This window comes from Primulina eburnea, chromosome 18 (assembly GCF_022965805.1).
Source record: "Primulina eburnea isolate SZY01 chromosome 18, ASM2296580v1, whole genome shotgun sequence".
NCBI lineage: Eukaryota > Viridiplantae > Streptophyta > Magnoliopsida > Lamiales > Gesneriaceae > Primulina > Primulina eburnea.
The window spans coordinates 31,133,141-31,157,519 of NC_133118.1; the positions used below are offsets into that span (position 1 = coordinate 31,133,141).

At 34.1% G+C, this 24,379-nt stretch overlaps 4 protein-coding genes across 4 annotated transcripts; 3 read left to right on the forward strand and 1 right to left on the reverse strand.

The window, feature by feature from the left end:
• The first annotated feature begins 2,699 nt into the window (after positions 1-2,699).
• On the forward strand, positions 2,700-4,766 carry LOC140819912 (11-beta-hydroxysteroid dehydrogenase A-like). Its single transcript, XM_073180183.1, has 6 exons — positions 2,700-2,937; positions 3,246-3,438; positions 3,542-3,627; positions 3,855-3,986; positions 4,088-4,252; positions 4,351-4,766. Exons 1-6 carry the CDS (start codon positions 2,755-2,757, stop codon positions 4,636-4,638), a joined length of 1,047 nt encoding a protein of 348 aa, XP_073036284.1. The 5' UTR covers positions 2,700-2,754; the 3' UTR covers positions 4,639-4,766.
• A 3,506-nt stretch (positions 4,767-8,272) lies between these two features.
• On the forward strand, positions 8,273-10,697 carry LOC140819384 (probable pre-mRNA-splicing factor ATP-dependent RNA helicase DEAH5). The gene has a single exon (XM_073179462.1). The coding sequence runs from the start codon at positions 8,497-8,499 to the stop codon at positions 10,552-10,554; it is 2,058 nt and encodes a 685-aa protein (XP_073035563.1). The 5' UTR covers positions 8,273-8,496; the 3' UTR covers positions 10,555-10,697.
• A 2,239-nt stretch (positions 10,698-12,936) lies between these two features.
• On the reverse strand, positions 12,937-16,355 carry LOC140819385 (SWI/SNF complex subunit SWI3A). The gene is made up of 7 exons (XM_073179463.1): positions 16,226-16,355; positions 15,511-16,124; positions 14,770-15,252; positions 14,108-14,271; positions 13,966-14,015; positions 13,490-13,656; positions 12,937-13,218 (listed from the first exon to the last, which is right to left on the reverse strand). Exons 1-7 carry the CDS (start codon positions 16,284-16,286, stop codon positions 13,021-13,023), a joined length of 1,737 nt encoding a protein of 578 aa, XP_073035564.1. The 5' UTR covers positions 16,287-16,355; the 3' UTR covers positions 12,937-13,020.
• A 978-nt stretch (positions 16,356-17,333) lies between these two features.
• On the forward strand, positions 17,334-23,210 carry LOC140819447 (DEK domain-containing chromatin-associated protein 1-like). The gene is given in 13 exon segments (XM_073179541.1): positions 17,334-18,004; positions 18,711-18,744; positions 19,504-19,583; positions 19,716-19,775; positions 20,104-20,214; positions 20,287-20,367; positions 20,504-20,524; positions 20,526-20,576; positions 21,504-22,005; positions 22,327-22,424; positions 22,517-22,547; positions 22,651-22,810; positions 22,917-23,210. Coding segments are annotated over 12 exon segments (1,713 nt in total). The 5' UTR covers positions 17,334-17,512; the 3' UTR covers positions 22,803-22,810; positions 22,917-23,210.
• Positions 23,211-24,379: the final 1,169 nt, after the last annotated feature.

Sequence of the window (24,379 nt, forward strand, 5' to 3'; positions counted from 1 at the left end):
GGTCCATCGATGCTAGCCCGTAGCTTCACCGTCTATATGCTAACATCAAATTAGTCCATCTTGTCGCATACGAATAGATTTGGTTATCTGAAATATATATAAAAAATAACATAGAATTGTATTAAATATTTGAATTATTTATAAAGTAAAATATATGTATGATAAGAGAATATAGTGTTTATATATAATATTTTAAAAGTAAATATGATTAGTTTATGTTAAAATTTATAAATATTACAACTTGAAATGTAAGATTTTCAGTTTGACTGTCACATCGAATTTGGTTGGAGGTCCTATTTTAACTGTCAAAGGGAATAATAATTATTTCTTAAATAAATCTAACTACGGAACATGGGGTTGATGTAGGGAAACATGAGCAACATTATTATTATTATTTTCATTCATTTGTTCGAACTTTGATTAAATTATGATAAAATTATAAACTCATCCATAGTTCATCATTTATTATAATTAATAGCAGATTTTTTTTTAGACGGTTTCATTAATATTTTTATTCATGAGATAGATCAGTCATATATATATTTACAATAATAAGTAATATATTTTATATTAAAAAATAATTTTATTCATGAATATTATCAAAGATATTCTTCTTACAAAAATTGACTCGTAAAATAGTCTTACAAAATTAAGCTTTTGTGTGCAATTATTTGCTATTGTAGACTCTGATTTTGAACTTTTATATATAAATGTATATATTCTTGTAAAATATACTCAAGATATACTTATTATTTTGCTATCAACATGCATTCTTCAAATAAAAAAAAACAAATGAACTTTTTCAAGAAAATCGAATAAAATAAAGACAAAAATTTGTGTGAGACGGTCTCACGGGTCGCATTTGTGAGACAAATATCTTATTTGGGTCACCCATGAAAAAGTATTACTTTTTATGCTAATAGTATTACTTTTTATTGTGAATATGGGTAGGGATGACCCGTCTCACAAATTATGATCCGTGAGACGGTCTCATATGAGACTCACTCTAAAATAAATGACCCTCTATATCGATAAAGTCCAAATATATCCAACGCTTCACAGTCTAAACATTTTAAACAACATGATTGATTATATCTAAGCTTTTCGAGTATCATAATAATCGTTTTCTCGAGTAAAACAAATTCGAGCCTCGATATGTTTTTTTTACGTCGATACCAAGGGTACTCTTGGAATTTGAATTTTCGAAATTTTTACTACATTTATAAACTTTAAAAAATTTTAATCGAATACAATATATAACATAGTATCTTTCATGGAAAGTGACAAATTGGCCACTTGTTTTTTGACTTGAGAATGTGTAAACCAATCATTTAAAATTAGTGAATGATTCACAGGATTTCACAAATGGATTTGGACCACAGTTTCTGTCAGCTTGGCTGTAATGTTTTTTCTTTCGCAAAATATCGAATATTTTGTGTAGTTTGGACTTTGGACCTTTCCCTATTATTTCATAGCTTTTGGTGCACAACGTACTAGGGCCATGATTTTTTCACATTTAATGGAATATTAAATAAAAACAATATTGTCATCCCATTTTCATTTTATTTTGTGCAAAGAATATGTCTATTGTGTGATGGTTTCACGAATTTTTATCTGTGAGACGAGTCAACCCTACCGATATTCACAATAAAAAGTAATACTTTTAGCATAAAAAGTAATACTTGTTCATGTATGATCCAAATAAGAAAATCTGTATCACAAAATACTACTCGTGAGACTATCTCACATAAATTTTTATCTTGTGTAAAAACATAGTTTCATATTTTTTGATTGAAAAAAACAATATTTTAGTCATATATATCTATCTCTCGACGATTTTGGTTCGTATATGTTATTAAATTTCAGTATCAGTCTATTAGTTTTTTATTTTTTTCTGATTAGTCCTTCATCAGACGTGGAGCTAACATGGAGACAACATGATTTTGAAATATGTTGTATTAATTCAACGCTCTCGATGAAAGCAGATTAAAATTATAATGGTAAAGAGTTAAATATATAAGATAAAAATGCAATAACGTTTTTTGTGGAAGTTTACTTTTGTTTTTGTTTTTAAGTTGTCACTTTTCTGGAAAATATTGTATGATTATATCATATATTGTAATATTATGGTGATATGATCATTTAATAAAAGTTCAAAAGTATACATAAAATATATAATATATATATAATACAAATACTCAAAAAAAAAAAAATTCTCCTTGATAATTATTTAAAAATAGATTTATATATATTTGATGTTTGTGATTTTATTCAGAAAATTTGAATATATATATATATATATATATATATATATATATATATATATATATATATATATATATTGAATTCTTAATTGTGAATTCAATTTGTATATATGGAATACCATTTTGGCATTCACTTGCTGCCGTTAACTCTTCAGTTTTCTATTTTTTAATTTATTTTATTATTTCTTATTTTCATTGACATTTCAAATTAATCTATTCTACTTTTTTTTTATAAAAAAAATATTGTAAAAAACAAAGACTTAAATCGATTAATCCAAATTGTTGAAGAGATTGAGTCGAAGAAACTTGGTAAGATATCAGCACCGATGCCTCCAATCTATACGTGTCATGTATACTCCATGCACTGCTGCCACCGATACTCCCTCCATGCATCGATCTCTATATAATATTAGCAAATATAATATGCACAAAAACGTCATAAAATCGATCCAATTCTGCAAGATTTTGCTCTCGATCAAGCCTAGCTACGATGGAATTAGTTCACATGTTTCTTGATTTGGTAGCTCCCCCTTTCACCTTCTTCTCCCTCATGTTTTTCTTGCCACCTTTCCAGATTTTCAAGTTCTTCCTCTCCGTTTTGGGCACCCTTTTCAGCGAAGATGTCGCCGAGAAAGTCGTCGTCATCACCGGCGCCTCCTCCGGCATTGGCGAAGTAAGTTTCAAATATAAATATGATTATTAAACAAGAAAATTATAATTTTTAGTTCTGTATGTTTGTTTGTTTTTTTTACAATTTTGGATTATATTTCAGTCTTATTCTGTACCTTTCAATCTATGTCAGCATAAAGTTGCAAAATACAGAAAAAAAAAATACAATTTTCCCATTTAAATTTTATTTCATGCTTAATAATCGAATGATTAATTAATTGTACATATTTTGATTGTTAAAAAATAAAAAAAAAGGCAATAAAATTTAATATACTTATTTTGCATGATTTTTTTTCCCTCGTTGGTGGCAAGAGTGTTGCGTATGAATATGCTAAGAGGGGTGCATGCTTGGTTCTGGCGGCGAGGAGGGAAAAAAGCCTCCAAGAAGTGGCGGAGGTGGCTCGAGAATTAGGGTCGCCGGACGTCGTCGTAATACGTGCCGACGTTTCGAAAGTGGAGGACTGCAGGAGGGTTGTTGATCAGACCATGAATCACTTTGGAAGATGTAACAAATTTCGTCTCATTTATTTTTTTTTATATCAGAAACTTCATCGTATGATCGACAACTTTTCGAATATTTGAATGTATATATATGTATATATGTGCAGTGGATCATCTTGTCAACAATGCTGGTATTATGTCGGTAGCAATGCTGGAAGAAATAGAAGATATTACTCAGTTTAAACAAATTATGGTATGCAATACAATATTATTAATATATTTTGTTTCACATGTTCTTACCCTCTATATTTATACTATGTGTATCTACTTAAATTCTCTAAAAAATAAATGATTTTGGATGTCGGTTTCTTTAGTTTTACAAGCTATACTTGAGGTTGGAATGACTCCTTAATGTGCGATTTTCGAATCTAGGAAGTTGCATGTTCTACCATTAATATATGTAATGTTTTGGCATGATAGGATATCAACTTTTGGGGCTTTGTTTACATGACCCGGTTCGCTGCCCCGTATCTCCGAAACAGCAGGGGCCGAGTGATCGTACTTTCTTCGGCGACGTCGTGGTTGCCCGCGCCGAGAATGAGTTTGTACAACGTGAGTTTGAGTTAGTTGTTACCTAAATTTCTCGCGAATCTAGTTATAATATTATAGGGTATGTGCTGGTGACTTGGTGTGTTACATTCTTGATTCATCAGGCTACTAAAGCAGCAAGCCTACAATTTTTCGAGACGTTGAGGGTCGAGTTCGGGCCCGATATAGGTGTCACGGTCGTGTCACCGGGGTTCATCGAATCCGAGCTGACACAAGGAAAATTCTTGAACAAAGAAGGCAAGATGGTATTTGATGAAGATACAAGAGAGGTAAGGACTAGAAGCAAACAGGAGTATTGAATGAAAATGATTGATTTTTTGAAAAAAATCACAAAATCTTATAAGTTCTCTTGAATGATTCTACGAAGGCACAAGTGAACATAATCCCGGCCCAAAGGGTCGAAAGCTGTGCGAAGGCGATAGTGAGGAGCGCGTGCAGGGGAGAACGATACGTGACTCAACCGTCATGGGTTCGGACTACATTCTTCTGGAAGCTGTTCTGCCCTGAGGTAGTGGAGTGGGTGTACAGATTGATGTACATGACTAGGCCCGGAGAGCACCCGGAAGAGGCGTTCGGAAAGAAGCTCGTCGACTACACCGGAGCTAAGGGCTTGTTCTACCCAGATACGGTGCAAATGCAGGAGCTGAAGGAGTGAGACGTGTTTATTAATTACAAGTTATAAGGTTGAGTTTGTTGTATAGGTTGATGTGGTTCTGTGATTGTGTTTGCTGTAAGAATAATGATTCTGTCTGTGGCTCAATAATAAGGTGAAACTCTCGTGTTCTTTTTACTTTCGTACTTGAATTAATAAATTGATACATGAATTTTTGAACTATTGGGTAATAAATTGATGCATGAATTTTTGTTAATGGTGGGGGTGTCAATCGGTGGCCCGCGGATTTTTTTTATTTCCGAACCAAACCGGAAACAACCCGAAAACCTCCGATCTGAACACAAACTCGTATAACTCGACTCAATCCACTTAACCTGAATGTTATTAATTTTTTTAAAAATTTTAAAAAATTAATAAAAAAAATTCAAAAAAATAAAAAATAATAATATTTTAATTTAAATAAATAATAATATCGACTCAACCCACTTAACCTGAATGTTATTATGTTTTTTAATTTTTTTTAAAAATTTTAAAAAATTAATAAAAAAAATTCAAAAAAATAAAAAATAATAATATTTTAATTTAAATACATAATAATAAAATTTTCGATTTAAATTTGAAAGTTTAATTTTAGAAAATTAAAAGTATATTTATTAAATAAAATAAAAAATTGTTAAAAAAATATATAAAATAAATATTAAATGATAAAAATTTATCATATAAATATACAATAAATTTTGTTCAAACATACAATATATAAAAATATAGTTCTTTCAAAAAAAAAATATATAGTTAATATTTTTTTAAAAAAAGTTCGTGGGTCAACCCGAGACCCAACCCAACCCGAAACCCGTCTAACATGATACTAACCCGAATCCACCCAATCTGAACTCAATCCGAACCCGAAAAATCTCAACCCGAACCTGAGTTTTTTCGTGTTGGGTCGTGTCGGATCGACGGGTCGAGTCGTATTTTGACACCCCTAGTTAATGGTCTAAAATATTGACTTAAATATAGTTAATATCTACTTAAATATAAGTAAATTCAGTAGATAACAAAATACAAGAATATTTGTATTACTTTTTTTGTAAATTTTATGTGATGAATTATCTTGATTTTTTTATTTATTTTTTTTTGCATAAAAATATGCAGCTCCATCCGGACGACAAGCGTGTTATTTGTTTTTTTTTTTTTAAAATCAAAATCCAGTTTAGGTAATTTTTGTACGATTTTTACCATATAAAAGAAGTAAATACAAAAATTTTATCTATCAAAATCCAAAAATTCAATAAAATTTTATGATATAATAAAAAAAATTACGATGATAAATATTGTAAATATCAAGTACGATATATTTTATTATATTCTTAATAATATTTTTTTATATCAATAATTTTGAAATTTTTATATACATCTATTTTAAATAATTTAATTTTAAGTGTTTTTAATTCATTCATACTTCAAAATAAAGTATACGAGTCTTTCTCATTAATTATTAATTCATGTATTTAATTATATTCTTAATGATTTTTTTTATACACAAACAACGGACGATCAAAAATAATAATTAAGATGTAAGATATTAGTTTGGAAAATCTTTAACCAAATCGTTAAATTTTACATTTAGTTTATAAAAAATGGTTGAGAGGTGGAAATAAGTATAATATTGACCAAATCGTTTCAAATTAAACTTACTCAATTTACACTTAATGATAGCACTTCCATTCAATTATTAATTTATTTTTTAATATGTCTTATGTGAAATAAATTCTCACGGATAACATGGATCGACATGTTTCACACGTACAATGAAAGTCAATATTTTTGACATGAAAAATATTTTTTATGAATTGAGTCGAGTCAGAGATCTGTATGACAGAACGAACTCGTGAAATGATCTCATGTATGTTTTGTGTTCGTTTTTATTCTTTTCTCGTATGATTCATATTTGGATGAAAAATTATTGTTTTTGATTTCAGATAGTTGTTATTATATCAAAATCATACGACAAATGGATTGAAAAGTGATTCGTATGGATAAATCGTTTGTCATTATGTATGCAGATTGTGATTTGGACATCAATAAAATCTATTATAATGTTTATTTTATTTTTCATATGTATTCTGTGAGATTGTTTAACAAATTTATTTTTGTCAAACGGAACGACTCATTCCATACATGCAATGAAAATCAATACTTTTGACATAAAAAATAATATATTGTGGGAGATCTGTCTCAGAAAATGAATCATAGAACGATCTCACACGAGTTTTTGTGATTATTTTTATTGTTTTTTCCACATGATTGATAGTTTGATGAAAAAATATATTTTTGATTTGATAGAGTCGCTCTTATGGCAAAATCAAAACGGATTGAAAAGTGGGTCATAAAAATAAGTGGATATATATAATATATATCATCTAGATTAATAAATATTTATAAATATGATATTATTCAAATCATTTTAAACATTATTTAAATTTAGTGATTATTTATGTAGATACTTTTGTATCACAATCCAAACTTTATTCAAAATTTTCTTTTATCCTGGAATCCAATCTTCTGATCCAGATTTTGATATCACATTTTGTGTCACCACAGACCAAATCAGTAATAATCAAATCTTTGTTGAACGAAAAATGGTTACAGTTAAAAATTCGTGAGACCGTCTCACAATAGATCTACTCATCTTTTTTATTAACGATTAATTTATACATTTAATTATATTTTTAATGATTTTTGACTTATATGTACTCAAACAACTGTCGATCAAAAATAATAATTAAGACGTAAGATTTTGGTTTTGAAATTTTTTAACCAAACCATTATAATTTTACATTTTATTTTATAAAAATGGTTGAGAAGTGGAAGTGAGCATAATATTGACCAAATTGTTACAAATTAACTTACTCAATTTACACTTAATGATAACACTTATATTAAATCATTTTTAACTTTTTTATTAGAAAAATGGTTGACAAGTGAAAGTTAAGAGAAGAACCATAATTTATTTTTATTTCTTTCCCATATGATTCATATTTGGATGAAAGATTATTGTTTTTGATTTGAGAGAGTTGTTATTATGTCAAAATCATACAAAAAATAGATTGAAAAGTGAGGCATATAGATAAGTCGTTTGTCATTATGTATGCTTCATTTAAGTAAATTGTGGTTTGGATATCGGTAAAATCCATTATAATGTCTATTTATTTTTGCATATATTCTTTGAGATGGTCTCACAGATTTATTTTTATCAAACTAGACGACTCATTTCATTCATGCAATGAAAATCAATATTTTTCACATAAAAAATAATATATTGTTTGAGATTTGTCAAAAATAACTATGAAACGACCTCGAATGAGTTTTTGTAATTATTTTTATTTTTTTCTTATATGATTGATATTTTGATTAAAAAAATCTAATTTATTTGAAAGAGTCACTTATGTCAAAATCACAACTAATCGAAAGCCATAAAGATAAGTGGATATAGATATAGATATATATATCATCTATTGTATGATGATCTATTTAGATTGATAAATACTCGTAAATATTATTTTACTGAAAGAATTTTAACCATTATCTAAAGTTCGTGATCGTATTTTCAAATGTTAGTAAAGCAAGTGGATAAGATTTTTTTTGTTTAAGCTATACATCACAATCCAAATCTTTATTCAAAATTTTCTTTTATCCAGGATTCCAATCTTCTGATCCAGATTTTGATATCACATTTTGTGTCACCACAGACCAAATCAGTAATAATCAAATCTTTGTTGAACGAAAACTACAATATTCAGAATCTATCCGTGGTGATTTTTTCATATCTTATTAGCTATATATTAACTCTATCTTGCAAAAGCGAAGGTAAATATTTGATATTGGATACAAGGAACAAGAATGGCTGCAGAGTTTTCTTTACGTCGTTCGACATCTGCTCTCATGAACACGCAAAGATCCACCAAGCTTTCCCTTCCGGAACAGAGGAAGAGTTTGCCAATCTACGAGTTGAAAAATGAATTGGTTCAGGCTGTCATGGACAATCAGGTTTTGGTCCTGATTGGCGAGACAGGATGTGGGAAGTCCACGCAAGTGCCGCAGTATCTGGCCGAGGCGGGATATACTACCAAGGGGAGAATATGTTGTACTCAACCTCGCAGGGTGGCTGCTATCTCGGTAGCCAAGCGAGTCGCCGAGGAGTTTGGCTGTCGTTTAGGGGAAGAAGTAGGATACGCTATCCGTTTCGAAGATTGCACGGGTCCGGAAACGTTGATCAAATATATGACGGATGGTATGCTTCTCAGGGAGATTCTGATTGATGCAGATTTGTCTCAATACTCGGTGGTGATGCTGGATGAAGCCCACGAGAGGACGGTTCACACCGATGTCCTTTTTGGATTATTGAAACGACTTCTGAGACGGAGAACCGACCTTCGCTTGATCGTCACCTCGGCAACTTTGGATTCGGAGAAGTTCTCGGAATATTTCTTCGATTGTAATATCTTCACCGTCCCTGGAAGAACTTTTCCGGTGGAAATACTATACGCCAAGCAACAAGAAAGTGACTACCTGGACGCATCCTTGATAACAGTGATGCAGATTCACTTGACTGAGCCTGAAGGTGATATACTTTTGTTTTTGACTGGCCAAGAGGAGATTGATTATGCCTGTCAGTGTCTCTATGAAAGGATGAAGAGTTTAGGGAAGGACGTTCCGGACCTGATTATTTTACCAGTATATGGTGTCCTACCTAGTGAACTGCAGTCGAGGATCTTTGAACCTACTCCTCCAGGGAAGAGAAAGGTGGTCGTTGCCACTAATATAGCTGAAGCATCTTTGACTGTCGATGGCATAGTTTATGTCGTTGATCCGGGTTTTGCAAAGCAAAACGTCTACAACCCTCAACAGGGGCTTGATTCGCTGGTGATAACTCCGATATCACAAGCATCTGCGAAGCAAAGAGCAGGAAGAGCGGGACGGACTGGACCAGGAAAGTGTTATCGGCTCTACACACAGAGTGCATTCCACACTGAGATGTCCCCGGTTTCGATTCCGGAGATCCAGAGGATTAACCTTGGGATGACTACTCTTACAATGAAGGCCATGGGAATTAATGACCTGCTATCCTTTGATTTTATGGACCCGCCATCACCTCAGGCCCTCATTTTTGCCATGAAACAGCTATATAGATTGGGTGCTCTGGATGAAGAGGGGCTGCTTACAAAGTTGGGAAGGAAAATGGCTGAATTTCCTCTGGAACCTCCTCTTTCCAAGATGCTTCTTGCCAGCGTCGATCTTGGTTGCAGCGATGAAGTTCTGACCATTATTTCGATGATTCAGACGGGGAACATCTTCTACCGTCCTATGGACAAACAAGCCCAAGCAGACCAGAAAAGGGCCAAGTTCTTCCAGCCTGAAGGAGATCATCTAACGTTACTTGCTGTGTATGAGGCCTGGAAAGGAAATAATTTTTCCGGTCCTTGGTGTTTTGAAAATTTTGTTCAGTCTCGATCACTGAGGAGAGCACAGGACGTGAAAAAACAGCTTCTATCCATCATGGATAAGCACAAATTGGATGTGGTCAGTGCTGGAAAGAACTTCACAAAAATCCGAAAAGCCGTAGCCGCAGGTTTCTTCTTCCATGCTGCTAGGAAAGATCCACAGGGAGGTTACCGGACATTGGTTGAGAACCAGCCGGTTCACCTTCATCCGGGCAGCGCTCTGTTTCAAAGGCAGCCCGACTGGGTCATATATCATGAGCAGGTGATGACAACAAAAGAGTACATCCATGATGTTACTGCAATAAGCCCCGAGTGGCTGGTGGAACTTGCACCGAAATTGTTCAAGGTGTCGAATCCCACAAAAATGAGCAAGCGCAAGAGAGAAGAGCGAATCGAACCACTCTACGACAGGCACCATGAACCTAACTCTTGGCGTTTAAGCAAAAGGCGTGCTTAGTTGTTATTGTTGCTGCCCAGTTTAACTGTGTTGCTCCATTTGTTTTACGTTCAAGTTTGTACTGTTTTTTTTCTCTTATTCATTTGTATTAATACGAGTCATGAATTCGAATTACATCAGCAAAGATTAATTCATTTAAATTTCACAATCTTATTTGAGTTGTCTTGTAATATTGGAAATGAAATCACAAGAAAGTAATAATTTTTTTCTCCTATCGACTTTTCTTTTCTACTTCATGGAATATATCTATCTGTAGAAGAATACAGAAAACTTGTCTGCTCGTGGCCTTGTCTAGGAGAATTCATACAAACATCTATTTTACAAAGCTTCATTAAATCTTTCAAGCATAAGCACAACACATTGTTCACACAAAACAAACAAATCAAAGTATGAAACTCCTAAATCAATAACACTTCTGAAAGCGCCTCGTGGCTATGTCATAATAGATCCGAACTCTAGTTCGATTGCTTCCAAACGCTTGAACAGAAATGAAAGATGAAATAGCTGGTCTCAGTCCGCATATCATGGTATGTATCACGAGAAATTTCGACAAAACAACTATCAATTAGGATTAGGTAAAGGGTGTGTGATACGAAGGATCAAATGATTCCAGTGCTAAGCAAGTTAGTCTAGTTTCATTTGATTGTAAAAGAGATCCTGAAAATAACGAAGTTTTTGGACGAAAATCAAGGTTGGAAACTACTTCGGGAAATGGTTTTCGGGCAAGAATCTTGTCCTCTCCAATTGGTAGAAATTGGAAAGAAGATTGCAAGAAACTGCAGGGGACTTCCTCTCACTATTGTGGTGGTTGCTGGACTACTTCTTTCTACGGACATCATCACAAAACAAGCATGGTGGGGAAATGTTTCGGAAAATATAAGTTCATCAGAACCATGTCACTACATTGCTCAAAGATACTATGTTTTTAGTTAAGACGAGTTACCTCTTAGACTAAAGCCATGTTTCCTCTATATTTCAGCTTTTTCGGAAGATTCTGAAATCGATGCTTGTAAGCTAATCTTTTTATGTGTTGCAGAGGATTTGTTAAACCAAGTGATCAGCCTGAATTCCTGGAAGACGTGGGAGAATGGTGCCTGGAGGATCATGTTAATAGAAGTCTCATCTTAGTGAACAAAAAAGGGCCGGACAGAAAAATCCATACTATTGGAATCCATGATCTATTGAGGGAAATTTGTATAACAAAAGCTGAAGAAGTGACTTTCCTACATCATGTCTCATCTACAAGGAATGCGTAAGAAGAAACCATAGAGAATCCAAATCATCGCCTCAACATTCATCGCAAGCAAACTCGTCAGGAATGGCGAATACTAGACTCAAGGGAAGTGCACTTCTACTCTTCTGGGATATGTATTGGGACTGATGTTTTCTCTATGTTGTAGGCGCCTCAGTATTTCGGATGTATCCCATGTAACTTGGCCGAAGTTGGCATACGAAATCTCAACATTCGTCAATTTAAGGTACATCGCGTTGCGCCCAGATGCTGCCTCAATATCCAAAACTTCGCAATCTTCAAACTATAATTGCTCACAATACCAACTTATGCCTATTGCAAGTACCATATGAAATCTTGGAAAATGTAATTTGTGGTGTGTTAATAACTTATCCCGCTTAATTTGTTATATTAATAATCAAATAATTAATCATAAAATTAGATCTTAAACCGTGTCAAAATGATTATTAATATATATTAAAATTTTAACCAAACATTAGATAAGTATGTGATTATTCATTAATCCTTATTCAATCACATCAACCAAACACACCCCAAGCGTAAGAGATACATTTCTATATGTGATTACACTGAATCTTCTCCCGCAACAAGAAATTAGTAGGAAAGAAAGCTAAGGCGACCATGAAGTGGGATTTGGTGCTAATATGTGTTATATTTTGTGAAGTACTGACTGTGTGTCCAAGAAATGTGGAGGGTGCAATTGGGATTGATCTTAATCCATGCACACTGCCTCAATGCATTGCTGCATGTAGAAAATTGTCGGCGGGCAAGAACGTTGATGCAACATGTGGTCTTGGATCCAAAGGAAAACACTGTATTTGCTTAGGATGAGTCTTCAACGATGCAGCGTATTTGCTTATATGATATGTTAAAGTACTCGTTTTCGACGTATTTTTATCCGCTGATGGGAGATTTGTAACATATTCCTAGACGATATCGGGGACGGAGCATCATGTTGATGTAGTAGATGATGCATTGTGCGTTGGTGTTTCTTTTTTTCATCTGTCTTCTGTTCCTTGTCTAGTGGGGAAATCACCCTTGTGGTTTGGAAGGTTTGACTGATTTCTCTTGGTATATCTTTGATATTTTTATATGTGAGTATCGTGCAGTTTACAGATACTACTGATATATGACCAAATATTTTCTGAGATAAATGATAAAATAATCCGTAACAATTGTGAATATTGCAAAGAAAGCTGATTCTTTTTCTAATTTCATCGAACAGTATCAGGTTGGTACTTCACAGAGGAAGGCTCCTTAGTTTTGTTTATGCCAGCACTACATATCTTTTGCAACACTTGTAGCCGTTCCGCGACGAGAGATTCTTCGAGTTCCTGGATTAGGGGACCTTCTTTTTCCATAATCGACTCCAGATCATCAAGATATTTTGTCTTGCGATGCACCTTCCTGAGCTGAATTCACATAAAAAGAATGTAAACGAATGCTTCTGGTATCCCGAAAAGCAAGAAATAAAGAATATATGAATAGAATCACCAAAATTGGATGAACTTGAATTCCCAAGAACACTGACTATCAAACCAAATGAAATTTGATTTATACAATAGCATCAAGAGATTATGAAGAAAATAGGCCCGTATCTTGTGAAACCAAGAAATCTCACCAAATCAATTAATCCTAAAAAGGTAATCTTTCTCAGTTTCAAGTAACAGGAAAAGTAAAAACCTGGGCATCCAGTACAGTGGCCATTAAAAGTTCGATTTCTCTCTCCTCTTGATCAGCCAACAACTTGGCGTTTGCAGCAGCAGCACCAAGTGCTGTTGCAGCTGCTGCCCTGGTTCTCAAATTCAACGGTATTATGCTCTTCGTAACAGATGCTTCCTCCAGAATTTCTGTGGATTTACGAAAATCAAATAATAAGAGAGACAGTGAACCGAAGGAAATACTATACCCCTAAAAAATGTCCAACAAAAGAAAAAGGGACAAATTAAATTGAACCCCCTCGTTGATATGTCCGAATTACAAACTTCGCTTCGAAAAAAAAAATTACGACCACCCATGTACATGCAACGATTCAGTTCATCTTGGTTTATTAGGAAAGGTGGTAACTAAACATATAGCATATTTTGATTTCGAGGGTTTTGAACTTAAGACACAAGTTTAGAGTAGATGCAATTTTTGCTGAAAAAATGGACTTGTACCTGATTGATTGTTCCTTCCACTATCAACTGAATGATCAACCTCAGATGCTCTGTGAGAGTGGTGATAATTATTTGATCAACTTAAGCAAATTCATACTTCTAACTTTTATGGGGGTAATATTTCGTTAACAAATGCAGATACCTCTTTTCTTTGGAAGTTTGGGGAGACGTTTTTGGGTCAACAAAATCATCATAATCATCAAATATTCCTCTTGAACACTGGTTTTCATAACAAAGGGCTGTGACTGCAGCCTCAGCGGCAGAAGCCGTGATGTGTGGACCCACCACGGTCGAAATACGAGCTACCTGATAAGAGTATGTGTCAAAATCGAGGAGTGCAAATAATATCAACCAATTCATAGCTGAAAATAAGCTTAAATGACATACCAGAAAATTTGTACACCACTGTCAACATCTTACGTTTTTCAATATAAATTAACAAGGGAAATATATTCTTTAATTCATTTTCAAGAATCAGATTTCCACAAGAACATCATTTTGCATGACATGGTTGGAACACTGACACTATATTGCACTGGAAATATTTTTCTTGGCGCAATAAATACCAACAAGAAAATGTGAAATAAAGATCCAGACAGAATTTATTTGCAACAGTTAAAATACTTCGAAAATATAAAATAATAAAATAGAGCAACGAACAGTAAACAAAAGCACAATAAAATTTCATGTCCTGTATTGTCTGTTTGGAAATTGCTAAAACAAATTGCTGATACTATAAACAAAGCGAATATTTAAAAAAGATGAACGAAGCTGAAATATAAGAAACAAATACACTACAACAACCTGTTTCATCAAAGAACTGCCATAATCAGAAGTTAGTTCTGTGCGCAATCTTTTCGGTGCTGGAACTTCATTTTCAGTGTCTCCGTTTTGACGAGCATCATCCTTCAGCTCATAGCTCAGATTCTCTGCTTTCACAGATTCTTGTGATTCCTCAGAAGCTAATCCTGCTTGTTTATAATGACTATCGTTGTTCACTATATCCAAAAACTTTTTATCAGCAGCTCCCACCATAAGATTGCCGAAGGGCAGTTGTATAAGCTTTGATATACAATCCAGTTTGCTTTTGGCCCCCCCAACATTCTTAGCAACAAGATCCCAATCATCTCCATGCTTAACCATGGATTCTAAAAGAAGTAAAGTTTCTGCTTCAGTCCAGACAGATGCCTGATTTGCACTGTCATTTAGCTTGAAATCGTCGGCAGACATGTTCTTCTCATAATTACCACTTTTGAAACACTTTTCACAAAGAATTAAGCCTCCGTCCTGATGTATGGAAACATTAATCACACAAACACCAGTTTTCTTGAAATAAAAATAACTTATAAAACAAAAGAAGAAATAAAAACATATGATCAATTGAAAGATGATAGATATTTTGCATCCCGCTGAGTTTATGTTGCACAATATTTACACTTCAATTTCGACAACTTAAAATATGAAAATTAAAAACCAGTATAATTAGTGGAAAAAAAACATAAACAATATAACACATAAGCATCAACAGGGAACTATTTCTGCTACCTTTGTGTACTCATAGCGGGAAGAATCACAAGTCTCTTCACAGCTCCCACAAACCAAGCTTTTCTTCTTCTCCTGCTGCATCAATTCCCCGTAAACATCCGAATACGACCCCAATGGTGGCCACTTAAACCCATTATCCCCCACGTCCCCAACAAAACCACCACCATCCACCACCACAAACGGGGGCAGGGGCGGCAGCGGCACCACCGGTTTTATAGAATTAGGAGCAGCCACAACTCTCACCCCATACGGGGCACCCTCCTCCACCTTCACCCTACCCTTCCAACTCTCCTCCTCCTCCTCGCTCCCAAACGGAGCCGTCTTACCACTCCCAACGAAATTATCTCTCTCTTTATCATCATCAACGTTGAAATTAATGAGACCCCATTTCTCCAAAAAGGTGAAAACTTTGTGCAGGACGCTAACGTCACCGACCAGTGACTTCCTCACCTCGGTGAAAGTCAGTTTTCTTGAAGGGTCCTCTCTGAATTTTGAGATGATGAAATCCCTGTACTCTTTGTATATCCTGGGTGATCTAGTGATTGAGCTCGCGTCGAAAAATTCCCTCAGAGAAAATCTCTCAACTTCGTGAATGTTTATCCAAGAAAACCAGCCTTCAAATCATCCAAAAAAAAAAAAAAGAAAAAAAAATCAGGTTTAGGGCAAAAAAATTCAAGCACAAATATCAAAGTATTAACAATGATTAGGGGCTGACTGGAATAGCTTGGAATGGTGTAGAGCTCCAGCTCCTGAGGGCTTCTTTCCATGGTGGCCATTGAGATTGAACCCAATGAATAACTGCTACTTTTGTTTTGTTGCGAGTTTATTTGAGGAGTGGGTCTCAACACGGTTTTACGGATCTTAATACGTAATATGGATCGATCCTACGGATATTCTGAATAAAAAGTAATGACTAAGTCTCATGTGAGACTGTCTCGGATACTAATCTATGAGACGGATCAACTTTATCCATATTCATAATAAAAACTAATACCCTTAGCATAAAAAATTATATTTTTCAATGGATAACCCAAATAAGAGATCCGTCTCACAAATTTGACCTGTGAGATCTTCTCACACAAGTTTTTGCCAAAAGTAATACTCTTAGCATAAAAAGTAATACTTTTTCATGAATGACTCAAATAAGAGATCTGTCTCACAAATACGACCCGTGAGACCGTCTCACACAAGTTTTTGTGATCGTCTCACGGATCTTAATATGTGAGACGGGTCAACTCTACTCATATTCACAATAAAAAGTAATACTCTTAGCATAAAAAATAATATTTTTTATAGATAACCCAAATGAAAGATTCGTCTCACGAATACGACTCATAAAACCGTCTCACATACATTTTGACCTTTTGAAAAAACATCAATGACTGCTAGCTTATTTGTCAAAAAAGAAAAGAATGATGGTAACCCCACCATTTACTAATTCATTTATGAATTTTATAATAATATAAATACATGTTTATTGATTATCTTAATTGAATTGCAATTAAACTCCACTTCAAATACAAAATATATGTTGGTTAAATAATTGAAATTGATAAAGATTTATTTATTAAAAAAATAATCTTTTTATGAGACGCAAACGAGAGAATTTATACTCTTTCGAACAATTGAATTCGGTTCAGTTTACCATTCATGTTTAGGATGAAATGAATCTCGTTTGAAATTTAAACTTTAGGTGAGTTGGTGAAGTTTATTCTAAAAACATAAATCTCTATCATATATTTTCATAAAATAAAATGCATATTATAAATTTAATTAAATCTTTTCATACTGCATTTTCAATTTATTGTAAATATTTTGGGTATTTTTCACCCAAAATGTTCAAAAACATGTACAGCTCCATTCATGCCCGCCTTATGGTCCAAATAATTTACCCTAAATCCTTGAATTACAATTCCTTCAGCTGAAGAATCCAACTCCAAACTCTCCTAAAATCTTATCAGGTGATTAGGGTTTTAGGTGGTGGTTGAATCTTTGCTGAGTTATGGATTCGGAGAAGGAAACCATGGAAGAGAGCAGGAATCATGAAGAGGAGAAGGATGCGGCTGAAGTTGAAGAAAAGGCCGTTGTTAAGGAAGACGCTGGTGAAGTAGGTGCTGAAAAGTTGGGAGAGAAGGAGGAGAATGGAGATAAAGAAGAGGTGAATGAAAAGGGGGTGGAAATGGGAGAGGAAAAGGGGGAAGGTAAAGGAAATGTTGCGGAAGAAGAGGAAGTGAACGAGGAAGAGCAGGGAAAAGGGGTTGAAGAAGAAGGGAGTGGCGACGAAGGAGAAGATAAAGGAAAAGGGAAAGAAGAACTGAAGGTAAGTTCAAAGAAGGGCTCGAGAACAGGTAAGAGCAAAAATGAGAAAGCGGAATTATCATCACCGAGGACGCCAGGAATTGAGAGGCCAACAAGGGAAAGGAAAACGGTGGATAGATTTGTGGTGAACGCAACTGCTAGGGGATCTGCCACCAAGCTTGTGGCCATTGAGAAGGTACCTTTCAGCCTTGAAATCATAGTCGTTCATGAGAACTTGCAGTTTTCATGCGAATACATTGTTGTTGTTATTTCATTTCTTGGAAATTTTGGCATTTGGATAGGAGAAAGAAAACTTGAGATGAGAAATACTTGTTAAGAATGCAATTTTAAGTGGTGAATTGTGTAGATACTTTAATAATGTGAGTGGAGAGAGATATCATACAATGTGGAAAGCAGATTGAAGAAAGATTATATAGTGACTAGGTTCCCCTGCATATGATGCAGATAGGAAGATTTATTGGACGTCATTATAGGTCTATGAACATTTTTTAGTTTTAGATGTGCTCTATTGTGATTTCGGAAATTACAAGGCTGTGTGTAATATTATGCTTTTAAGGGTAAATTGAGGTGGACGAGAAACAAGAGGGAAAATACTTGCTTTTAGTTAAGATCACTTCCACGGTAACAGTGTAGTACTCAGCTGTCTGAATTGAATTTAGTATGCAAAAAGCAATGTGCAAGAATTTTTAGGGAAGTATTCAATCAATAACCCCTTAGATTTTCATTCATTGTTCTTAGATTTGCCAAAGATTTGGGAGAATGCCTAGAAAATTTGTATAAATAGACTTTAAAGAAGCACCTTAATATTTGATATTTGTTTGAGAGAGGATGTTTATAAATTATTATTATCAGTACTTACTATATTAACTCTATGCCAACAGGGTCAAGGTACACAGCTTAAGGACATCCCAAATGGTATGATAATATTTTTCCACCTGAATTCAAAGTTACTTTGGCTTTTAGAGTGAAAATCTACATACTGCCCAGATTATTTGTTTTAGGTATCACGGTTGCTGTTTGTTATGATTTGATCAATGTGTCTCTTTGCTTTGGGACGGGTTTGTGATGGTCTACTGGGGGAATGCTTAGGAAGTTTGTCAAATTGGTCTCGTTTTTAAATATAGAACTCAATTTACTGTTTGGACGTATTTTTTATTTGGTCTCATCTCACTATTTTTGATCCATTACAAGTGTTGTGATATTAGTTTGTGATTTGAACAAGGAGCTGGCTGAAGTCTAGCTTGTTGGTGATTGGTCATTGCAAAACAAAGATTTGATCTGTTTGTCCATGTGTGGAAACCACTTTAATCTAAAAGCTGTCCCTGGATGTGTTTTAGACAAATGTTTTCAGTGAATATTTTGTTAAATACGGGGCAAAAAACTAGAAAATTAATTCCACTAAATGCATAAATTCTAAGTTCTGTACAGTCGTCTATAGTTATATGATAAGTCTCCTCTTCTTTCCACTAACAGAAACTACCTGAACCAACCAAAACGTAACATTCAAGCAGATGGAAAACATTGTTTTAAACGAACTAATGAAACAGCACTACACACAGGTTGCCATCTCAATGCATTTTACCTTGCTGGTTCCGTTTTTATCTCGTTGCTAATATTGGATGAAGTGATGTTATTGGACCTCTATCTTTTTATCTATGTTATGAATTGTTTCAGTGGCTTTCAAGTTGTCTAAGAGAAAAGCTGATGAGAACCTGCAGCTTCTTCACACCATTCTTTTTGGAAAAAAAGCAAAGGTTTCCTTTTTCTAAGTCAAATATTTATGTTCTGCCATCCTGTTATTTTGTTTCATCTTTCTTATGTTCAGGTTTTTCTTAGTGAACTTCTTCCATTGATGTGGAGTTTGATCACTAAATGCTTTGTTACAGGTGCAAACTTTGAAGAAAAATATAGGCCTCTTTTCTGGTTTTGTATGGATTGAAAATGAGGTATGTTCTTTCTTTTTAGGTTTGGTGTTACATCCTCGTTATTAAAGTGCGGGTACCAAGTCCCAGAAGAAGGGAACAGAGGTGTATGGTTAGGCCTATGTGGCAGTTTTCCAGAAAGACCTAGCTACGTTTTAAAACGACAGGCCATGCTTTGTAGTCAAACAAGTAAAAAATCCATTGTTTTAAGTTTTTTGGATCTTGAAGTTGAAGATGTGAATGTGTATTTTCACATTTTATAGCATAAGTGTCTGGCCCCCTGGGTGATGCTGTGTCATAAATAATGCGTGCATGATCAATTAGCTCAGTTTATAATGGGTGTGTTTGACAGGAAAAGCAGAGAGCTAAAGTTAAAGATAGGCTTGACAAATGTGTCAAAGAAAAATTATTGGATTTTTGTGCTGTCCTTAACATTCCTGTATCCAAAGCTACTGTAAAGAAGGTAATCTCGTTATGTTTTGTTTCTGAATCATAAATGTTTACTTCTTTAATCACATGCAGTTGTGTTTTCCAGGAAGAACTCTCGGTGAAGTTATTAGAATTCTTAGAATCTCCTCATGCTACGACTGATATCTTACTCGCTGAAAAGGATAAGGTAAGTGTTACAGATTTCGATATGTTTAATCATATTGAAATCCGTAACAGCAAGTCTATTTTGTTTTGTGTTCGCTAATTCGTTCAATTGAGCAGCTATATGATATTTCTTCTTTCTTTCGTACAAATCTCTGAAGAGTAAGAAGCGAAAGAGCAAGATCTCAGGCAAGCAAAAGTTCTGCTGACATGGCTGCTGGAAAATCAAGAAAGGTTAGGCCTTAATTAATTATAGTTTGCAGGAAAAATATTCTAAATTATATTTTTTAATGCGGAGGAAAGATTTAATAAGATCATATTAATATATTATGGACTTACATTAAAGCACTTGCAATGCACTTTACATTCAATTCAATCTTATTATGCAATAGCGTTGTCTATCCTGGGTATTTGTTTTCAATGCTTCTGATTACATTCCAAAAATGTAATAGTATGTGCACTTTAAGGTTGTCGGTTTCTACGACTTAGATATGGTTTTTATCACTCCATGGATACCTGTGTTAACTATCTCCTCGCTGCATTGGTGGTTTCTTTTTTCTTTTTGTTTTTTCCATTAGTTCAACAATCATAACTCACAGCTCTAATAATCACTATGGATTATGATGTGAGGTCACTATCAGTTTCAAGAGTCTAATATAGCATTTAATGCTTTGGTGGCATGGGACCAGTTGACTGAAAAAAAAATTTGTTTGCTAAATCAACTCTTATAAACCACTAATTTTCATTTTCCCTGTTGTTTCGTCGTATTTTTTTAATTTTGATATATTGACTTTACATTAATTTTATTATGTCGTTCGGGAAGGGGAAGTAGGATGGGGTTGATGATACTGATAATGAATGGCTTATATCAAATTTCAGAATGGCAAATGCAATTTTTTTTTTCAGTTTTCTGTTATGGTCCCATTATCTGGCTAGCAAAGCTGCTGGATTGGCAAGTTAAATAACCAGTTACATGGACCTATTTTGCATTTGAACCTTAAAATCATGGCAACCAATGTGGGAAAAGTTTATATACCAATACAGTGTGATTGTGAAATGAGTTTGTGAGTTTGGATGTGGTAGAGTTTTATGTCTTCCGTATTAGTGAGGTCCTGTATTTGCTTTCACTTTCTAATGGAAGCTGCTCTTATCTGCATTTAGAAACCAAAATTGGACTCTGAATCTGAGAAAAAGAGAAAGCATTCAAGCGAGGAACAAGATGATAAAAGTGAGCATTCAGAAAGTGAAGATGACCAAGACGATGACGATGCTGTTTCTGGAGCAGAAAGTGACAAGGAGACAACTAATTCAGTGGAAGAAGATGATCAAGATGAACCCAAAAAGCAGATGGTTCCTGAGAAGAGTTCTTCGAGAACAAGCGCCGAAAAGGAATCTGGAAGTAGGATTGGAAAGAAGTCCAAAGCAGCGAGTAAACAAAGCTCTGCCAAAGCGCTAGACACCCCTGGCAATTCTACCAAAAAATCTTCCAGTTCAAAGAAACATGTTTCCGAAGCTGAATCCAAGAGTGAAGTAAGGACACCCACGACTAAGAAACGAAAAGTTGATAAGCAGAGTGAGGAAACAAGTACACCTCCAAAGGATACATCTTCAAGCAAGAAAAAGGGAAGCAAGTCTTCTACCAAAGTGGTGGAAAAGGATCAAGGTAACCTTTAACTTTCGTTACAGACTCAAGTTGTTGGAAACTATTCCTTGCCCATGATGTTCTGCTTTATGTTTCTACAATGTCTGTTCCTATGCATAGTTATTAAAAGACAACCAATAACCACGCATGTCGACGTTGCAAATAATGGTGCAATAATTCTTCAATTTTGCTTGAACATCCTGTAAGGTACTTTGGATTGAAATAGTTAAATGTTTCTCTATAATGGTTGATTTCGAGTTTTCAGAATTGCCGGATTCAGTTTTCCAAATAATTTATTTCAAGGTTTCATTTTAATTTTTTTTAACCTTTCTTACAAGATAGGTAAAAAGGGAAGTAGCAAAAATGCCAAGAAAGAACCCACTAAAGAAGAAATGCATGCGGTGGTAACAAATATACTGAAGGAAGTAGATTTTAACACCGTAAGTTGTACTTCTCCATTTTCGTAGTGTTGATTTGGTTGTGGTGGATCTTTTATATCTCATTTACATGTTTCCTATATCCTTAAATGCAGGCAACATTATCTGACATTCTCAAACAACTCGGTACGACATCCTTTATCCTCATCATTCTTTTCTACTACATTTTAAGGCCATTTTAATCTTCGGTTGATTTGATGTTGACAATTTGGAATGTGAATGACATCAGGAAATCACTTTGGGATAGACCTGATGCATAGGAAATCAGAGATTAAAGAAATAATCACGGAAGTCATAAATAACATGTCCGATGATGAAGATGCAGAGGCGGCTGAATCTGGAGACGATATAGGAAAAGAGAGCAAGGACGACAAGGAGTAAATTAGCAGGCAAAAAACCTTTCCACTGGCTAGTTTTTGTCTCAATGACTATATCCTTTGGTAATCTTCCATTCAAATAAGTTTCGTCTTCAATCGATCGTTTCACTTTTTGCAGGTTGCTCATCAAGCCATTAAACGCTGTAATCTTGAGCATGCTGCCCTCTTTTAGATGTTGCATTAGCGTTCCGGTTTTTTCTCTTGTCCCTTTTAAAAGTACTGCATAGTTCTTAATTTTATAAATTTTAGTTTATTTATATCCAGAGGCTAAACATCAGTACGAGTTGTAACTTAATTATGTTCTGTCTGAGAAATTGTGAAGGGCGTGTATATTTCAGGCTAAACATAGTGCACTGTCCTTTTTTTTTAATTCTAACAATTTTCTTATGTTATATATATATATTTTGTTATTTATAAACATTTATTAAATAATTAGGTAACAGGGTGTTTTAGCCAACGTTGTAATGTATCGAAATTGTATCTTTAATAAAACTTTTTACAATTTATAAACACAAATCTAGCGTACTATATATGTACACAGGTAACTAAAATTGAATTAGGAGTTGAATCGAATAAAAAAGTGTTATTTTAATTTTTTAACTTCAAGATTACTTGTACGTTAGTTTATTTGTATTATATGTATGTATATATACAAAGAAATGCTTTCAAAAATAGGAAAATAGCAATGAATTGATCCGAAGGGGATCTCCCTCTCTCAGCCGACATTTTCTTGAAAAATAGCAAGTGTTTTGTGAGACGGTCTTGTGAATCTATGTGACAGGTTAACTTGATTCGTATTAATCATAAAAAAATTATACTTTTGACATAAAAAAATAATTTTTTTCGTATAATTTGAGTCGAGCAGAGATCTGTGTCACAAAATTTATATACAAGATGGTCTAAAAACGATTAAATTTTTTAGTCATGAATCTTCTACTTGTCATGTTGTGTATCATAGAGTTTGTTTGATTGTATAGATCCTACGATGTCCATGTGCACAACATGGTACCATGCACGTCACATTCAAACACTAAAACTTTTCCTCTTAGATTACTTCGGTTGTCTCACCACGTCCCACGTCCATCCCCTCATAAATTTATTATCAACCAACGACCAACGAAATGCCCCAAATTAATATCGCCTCCACATGGATGGCATACTTGTTAAATATCACGACTTTTACATTTCGAACACAATAACAGGTCTATTCTGAACGTGTATAAATCATGATTACTCGTTTTATAATTATTATATAACTAGGATTTACTCGAAAGAGCAACTCGACGAGAGCTTATCCTTTCTTAGGATTAGTTCGACCATATTTTTGAGGTACTACACAAAAATTAATCTAATAATCATAAGGAGAGTTATTTCATTTTTCTTATGATATAATACATTACACACAAAATTTCAAACGATAATTTTTTTTTAATTATAAATATAGATAAAATTGATCTCGTTTCACATATCAGTGAGATGGCTGCCTACTAAATATGGAAATTGGCATGTGCACCCTTTGCCATGATTGGACAATCCTTGGTAGTACCATCCTTGGGATAATACCGAAATAAATGGTCCAGT